Source organism: Gymnoscopelus braueri (assembly GCF_963280865.1).
Source record: "Gymnoscopelus braueri genome assembly, chromosome: 19".
NCBI classification, from domain to species: Eukaryota; Metazoa; Chordata; class Actinopteri; order Myctophiformes; family Myctophidae; genus Gymnoscopelus; species Gymnoscopelus braueri.
The window spans coordinates 14,258,758-14,266,257 of record NC_137621.1 but is presented as its reverse complement, the minus strand read 5'-3'; the positions used below and the strand labels follow the sequence as shown (position 1 = coordinate 14,266,257).

Below are 7,500 nucleotides of genomic sequence, written 5' to 3'. Positions count from 1 at the left end.
CCCCCCCCCCCTCCGCTGGTCAGTCTGAGAGTGACGTGACATGCCGAGGTAGCGGGTAGCTGTTACATTCCTAAGGCTGTAGTGTGTGTGGTGTGTTATGGGCCCCAAGTCACCACCAGCGCTCGGGCCAAGCTTTTTGGGGGCTGGCACTGCCCGCCGTGCCAACCCAACCTGGCCATAGACCGACTCTCTCAGCCCCCTAGCGCGCTGTGGGGCCCCGTCAGCCACCGACGCAGGGCAGCCGGGGACAGGGCTGACGTGAGCTTCCCCCTCGGTCAGCCCACCATCCCTCCTTGCACGTCTGTCTGCCTGACAGACAGACAGACAGACAGACAGACAGACAGACAGACAGACAGGGGCTGTCAGAGCGGCAGAGCTCAACCTGTGTGGCCCCAGAGGGGCCTTGCTGATTAATACTGGTCGTGGAGCTGTTGTGTTGAATTAGGTGAACTGCACCTACCTTGTGGTTTTAGGTAAGGTGTGTGTGTGTGTATACAGTCCAGTGTGTACTATACACTATATACTGTACATATATAGATGGTATATATAGTATACTGTAGACCTTATAAGGTGTATAATTGTGAAATGCAACTAATTGGCAGCAGTGTTTTAACCACTTAAGCCATATTTCGAAAATAGCAAAAAATAGCAATTGTGAGCTTGTACTGTAAATCTGCTTTTTTTAAATGTTTTATTAGCATTAAACTTTTTTGAAAATGTTCTAAATGTTTTTTTCAATATTCACCTCTAATGGCCAAAATAGGGAGAACAGGTTGAAAGTGGTTAATGTGGCCTGATGTTTACATTAGCAGGGCTCTATTTCAGTATGTTTCCATTCTAGAGGTTCTCACCTTGTGTTGAACCCAGGTGACTCTGGTGAATGGGCTGGGATGCTGTTCCCTGTGGGCAACGCCTATCCGCATCGAGCGCTGGTAGCGCTCGATCTCCGACAGCCTATCAGAGAATTGCATCTTCTGGGGGTCCTCCATCTTTACTCTGTGCCCTATGATGTAGGGAGGGGGCGGAGGGGAGGGGAGGGAGGGCCGAGAGAGAGGAAGAACAGCCCAAGTTTACCACCTACACACAACAGAGAACAAACATGGCACTTTTATAATTTTTTCCACAGAAAGTTCTCGGGCCGTGACAGAAATAGCTAAAACAATAACACGCGCTGTGTTTAAGAAAATATTTCCTTCTCTCCTCCCTAATTGGTTCATGGGATGTGACGGTTTGACACCCCCAACCCCCTCCCCTCTCTCCTCTTCCTAGAATGAGCCGACCTTGAATATCACCCATTGTTGCTCATAAACATTAAGTTACACACGAGGAGACGCCGTCGCTCGTGTTTTCCGAGCTTCCAAATAGAAAAATATTATTCGTTTGGGAACGGACCTTGAGGCTTGAACTACTTCTAAGTGTTATTACCCAAGCTGCACCTGTGTTCTCTGGGTCATCCGGCGATAACGATGTCATTAGCGGATGAAAATAAGTGCATTAGGAAGGCTGTCCTCCAAGCTAGGCTTTTTTTGTGTTTCTCAAACTAGGGCCAGTTAGGAAACTCCAGTCCGCACCACTACTAATTATTTCGATTTCGTAATCTTTTCCATAGAAACGTAAAACCACTTGTAACTCTGTGTTCAAGGCAGAGGGTTAAGTGTAAGTGTCCTTAATCTTCACCATCTTCTGGCTTTAACAACAGGATCTCAGTGAATGGAAGAATTGCCCCCGCAACTAACCCCCCCCCCCCCCCACCCCCCACCCACCCACACATTCATGTCTCACTGACACAGCACTTAGTCAGAAGGTAACACCCAGACGTGCCTACCAGACCTGATACTCATCGTCATCGTCTTAAACACACCGGTCAGAACAGAGTGAACACACTGTGTGTGTGTGTGTGTGTGTGTGTGTGTGTGTGTGTGTGTGTGTGTGTGTGTGTGTGTGTGTGTGTGTGTGTGTGTGTGTGTGTGTGTGTGTGTGTGTGTGTGTGTGTGTGTGTGAGAGTTTGCTCTGAGTAAGCAAAGCCTATCCAGTACATCTCAATCATTCTAAACTGTCACAGTACACTCCCCGGTGTTAATTGAAGTCAAATAGCGTACAGATGGAACCAAAATTTGCAATCAACCACCCCGTAGAACAAACCAATATTTTGAGTTTAAATGCCACACATGTAGTAAGTATGTCAATGTGCACGTCTCGCACATACATGTGCGCGACGTGCGCGCGTCCCTACATGCGAACGCCGGCTTAAATGTCGGACACGAGTCCGGATGAGGGCTAACTATGCCTCTAATGGGTCGGAGGAAGAGATTTTAATGTAACTATCAATGCACCAAAACCGTGCAGCTTGTGTGTGTGTGTGTGTGTGTGTGTGTGCGTGCGCGTGTGTGTGTGTGTGTTAGTTAGTGTATGAGTGTGTGTGTGTGTGTGTGTGTGTGTGTGTGTGTGTGTGTGTGTGTGTGTGTGTGTGTGTGTGTGTGTGTGTGTGTGTGTGTGTGTGTGTGTGTGTGTGTGTGTGTGTGTGTGTGTGTGTGTGTGTGTGTGTGTGTGTGTGTGCCGTACCCAACATGTATACATTCTGTGGTTTTCTCGCTGGCATCTCCACAGAGTAGCCTAATGCGAAGTAATGGCTGGATTTGAATATTTTATCACTATATAAAGGGGGCAAGGCAGACGGACCGATATGGATTTTGTCCGTCCGCTCTCTCCACTGACCCATGGGCAATATATCTTTCCTCCCAGGTTGACCCATGGGTAATGTTTCCACTCGCTTACCGCTCTGTCCATTTGGATGTGCCCACCCACACACTCCCCTCTTTAGGAACAATATACTATAGAGATATCAACCCCCCCCCTCCACCCCCCCCACCCCCCAAACAGACTCCCATACATCCCACCCCCCCCCCCCCCCCACCTTTTGGACGCAGAAGAATACACACGTACAGTACAGTACAGTACTGTATGCATGCACGTCGATAGACATAGTCTAGACACAAGCACTTAAATCATCACTCACGCTCGTGCACGTACAGTAGACGCACATTTTAAGCCCCGAATCTCTCCCCCCCCCCACCCCGCCCCGTTGTCCACGTATGAACGGCCTCGCGCGCCCGCACCAACACTCGTACAAATGTGTGTGTGTGCGCGTGTGTGAAAGAGACAGACAATAATGAGTAATCTGTCTGACAGGCAGTATAGTTATAGAGGGCTACGTGAAGGTCTACAATAGTGATCCAACTCATCATTCTGTAACCTGTGTGCACGGCACGGCACGCGCACGCACACACACACACACACACACACACACACACACACACACACACACACACACACACACACACACACACACACACACACACACACACACACACACACACACCAATGTCTCTTTCACATGTGGCCAGACTGCGTCGTTTCTAAATGCTGTTGGAAGGAATGAAGACCAGAGTACACCCCCCCCCCCCGACACACACACACACACACACACACACACACACACACACACACACACACACACACACACACACACACACACACACACACACACACACACACACACACACACACACACACACACACACTGCTGGCTCCATCGCCCACACAGACAGTGTGGCTACTGTCTGCTGCAGAGCAGGGCAGGCCCTCCAAATATAGACCCTCCATGTGTCCTTGTGTGGTTATTAAGAGATTTACACCACCTCAAACGACTGAGGTCAGGGAAACGATACATCCACCGCACGCTGGACGGAAAGAAAGGCAGGCGGCAGGAAAAAACTGATAATTGGTCAGTTTTTCTGTGGCCAGTGGTGGTCCGAGATGAATTGGCTCTTTAGGGATGAAAGTGATCATTCAGCTGCCTACGCATACACACACACACACACACACACACACACACACACACACACACACACACACACACACACACACACACACACACACACACACACACACACACACGCACACACACACACACACATGGCTGGTCCTGAGCCAGAGGATCCACTGTGTGTGTGTGTGTGTGTGTGTGTGTGTGTGTGTGTGTGTGTGTGTGTGTGTGTGTGCGTGTGCGTGCGTGTGTGTGTGTGTGTGGGGTATCACACTGTTCCGTGCCTCCAGCAGGGGTTTTTAGTGGGCTGTGTGAGGGGTTTGGGGTTGGGACTTTGAGGAGGGGGGGGGTTCATTAGAATCAGGCCTGGAGCTCATTAACCCCCCCCCCCCCCCACACACACACACACTTACTGTTAACACCACTAATCAACCATGGGTCTGCCCATCACTCACTCTCACTTCACCCTCCCTCTTCCTCTCTCATTTGGTCAAACACACACACACACACACACACACACACACACACACACACACACACACACACACACACACACACACACACACACACACACACACACACACACACACACACACACACACACACACACACTCTCAATCTCTCTCTCTCCCTCCTCTCTCTCTTTCTCACTTTCTTTCATGCATGCTTTTTATATAAGACAAGGCCTCAGCAGTTTCCCATCTGGAATCCAGTATACAATGAACTCGACTCACTCGCCTCCATTCCTTGAGTTTAGTTTTTGCTGACAGTTTTCGCCTTTCATCTCTTTATTATTATTATTACTATTATGATTATTCTGTCTTTTGAATGAAGTCTCGTTGAAAGGGAATTGTTTCGTGCGACAGAGCAAAGGCAACAGTTTATCGGCTGGGTTCCACGTCTCGGCGGTTTCGCTGGACGCACTGAGCCCTGTGGCTTGCAGTTTAAAACCATCTCTTCGGCCGGTTTGACCCCGTCTGAAGCTGGACCGCGCCCGCTCCGACCACCGGCGTTTGACTCTTAGTCTAGCAGGGCGTGGGGGGGCCAGAGGGGCCCCCCCACGCCCGCTCCACACCGGCCCCATTTCAGAGGGGTTTCTGTGGTCGGATGAATATTTAATGTGTCAGGGTGCACTTAGGGAGAGAATGCCCTGTTTTTCTCTCTATGATATCATAACCACAAGATGTTGGGAGGATGCACACATGAGGCCTAAACAGCAGCGCTCAATATACACCCCGAGCCAAAATGGATGCAAAAGGTTGTGGATATATTTACTAGCCTCCTCTCTGAGTAGTGGTCACATCATCTGAAAGCATTATGGAATACTACGAACAATAAATGAAATGCTTGATATAAAATGTCTGGTATTAACGATGTGCTGAGAGGCTATACCACGCTGTGTTTAGAAGGGATGGATGGGTGTGCCCTTCCCGCACGCACTTTGTTTTCTTGTGCGCGTGTGTTTATGTCCTGATAGTGTTTTTTTGTTTTTTTATCATCGCTGCCGAATAAACAGCGATGCAGCAACGGCGCTTCATGCTGCTGTATTTTCAGGAGCGTGGCAGACAGAGCCGGGAGAAAGCCGTCAGGTTGTTTTTTGTATATCGTCGGGTTGAACTCTGCACTCTAATAAGAGCGGAGCGGACAAACGGCAGACACAAGTGTGTCTGGCCCAGCCCTCGCCCCACAAAGCCCCTATCAGACCAACACACAGACGCTGTTTGCACAGCGAGGTGACGGGCAGGCCTTGAACACCCAATGATCACCCGATATGGCCCATTCCCTTCCTTCACCCTGGCTTTTTCTCTATTTCTCTCTCTCTCTCTCTGTCGCACTCTCACTCTCTCCCTCTCTCTCTCTCTCCCTACATTGAAAGAAAGAAACATATGTTCCTGTCTGAAGAGAGACACATTAAACACAAGCTCTTTTTAGTAAAGGGTTGGGCGCTTTTTCAGGGGCAAAGTGAAACTCTATCTGGACGGCAAAGGGCAATACGTGCTCTGGCCCGGTCCCAAGTCTGGGCTGAATATATTTGAAGTGTAAATATTTGTATTCGTCGTATAAATGGACTTGATAGGCCCCTGATAACAGACTTGAATTGATTTGGAGTGCCTGCATCATATACTGAACACAGAAACCCATATCGGCTCAGCAAAAAAAGAAGAAAAAAAAACACTATAGCAAGTACTGTATAGGATTACATGCAAGAATGTCTTGGCATTTTATGCAGCTTCTAAATCTAGTGTTAATGCTGCGAAATGGCAGCCTGCTGTGATATGTTTTCTCTCTCTCTGTCTCTCTCTCTCTTTTGTGTTGAAGTGGTTGGTTGGAACATGTTTTTGAAGAGCTCCTCCCTTCCTTTGCTGCTGTTGATGCTGCAACTGTGAGGAATCAAAGCGAGTCGCACAACAAGAGAAATGGTGTGAAGTGGCTCTGCGGCAGGGAAACCCGTACGCCACACACTGGTGGTGTTGGGAAGAGCCTATGTATACTGTAGGTGGAGAACACTAATAATAAAATGTATTATTCAGGCACATCAGCGGACGCCTCACCTTGCTTATCTATCTCGACAGAAAACCTCTGAGCGCAATGTCGGGTGACAGTTGAGAATGTGTTGCAGCAAGGCCTGCATGGCTGCCTGCAAACTTCCGTTCTGCCTTCAACAGACCCCGAGGATGTTTCAACATCTGTTGAGCAAAGTGCTCACACAGTACACCTGTTTTCCTCTTCCTTCTCTCTTGTGGAGCTGTGATCCCCCCCCCCACTCCTCACACACACACACACACACACACACACACACACACACACACACACACACACACACACACACACACACACACACACGCACACACACACACACACACACACACACACACGCACACACACACACACACACACACACACACACACACACACACACACACACACACACACTTCAGGTACCAGCCTCGGTTATACTTCCCCTTTCCTGCTGTCACTCACTGTGCTGTCGCTTAGCCGAGGAACAGATCCACACATCAGCGACGCGCTCAGCCTCGACGAGGCCACCAATCACACGGTTGGGTATTCAGGAGAGTCCAGGCCAATCAAGAGCTCGTATTTTGAGGCTGACCCTGAAGGATGTGGGTTTTACTCTTGGCTGGTGTTTGTGGCTGTCTCGTCTGGGCCTAAACGAGTCGATGCTAGCCACACGCAGACATAGCACCGCTTTGCCGCACGTTACCATGCAAAGTTCTCTCACAGTTCTCTGGATATGAACTCTTTCAGGTTGACGTGATCTATTGCTGCCATATGGACTGCACACACCATTGTGCCATTGTTTGCTTTAAAGCCAAACTTCTTAAAAGTGTGAGATAACATCTCAATGCAGGAAACATTCCAGGCATTGAAGACAGGGGGCGACGAAGCCACTCCTCACCTCACCTACAGGACTCTTAGTGGGAGGTCAGTTGAAGTTTGGCCCATTCTCTCCATCGTCTCTCTAGTGCTTTTTGACCACAGCTTCGGAACTGTCTGAGGCTTCGGAACCAAAGAGCAAAGAGGCCCTCCTCTGGGGACAGAGGCACTGTGAAACCCCCCTGACAACAAGCTACTCACAGCGGAAGTCACTACGTGAAGCGAACAGCTCAGCCTTCCTTTTCTGATAAGAGGATAAACCTCCCTGATGTGTGTGT

The 7,500-nt window shown here is 49.3% G+C and overlaps 1 protein-coding gene across 1 annotated transcript in view; it reads right to left on the bottom strand.

The window, feature by feature from the left end:
* runx3 (RUNX family transcription factor 3) overlaps positions 1-7,500 on the bottom strand; it is a 68,827-nt gene that overhangs the window by 21,726 nt on the left and 39,601 nt on the right. Inside the window, 2 exon segments of the mRNA XM_080414635.1 lie at positions 852-891; positions 894-1,003. Coding sequence (XP_080270761.1) covers positions 852-891; positions 894-1,003 — 150 coding nt within the window.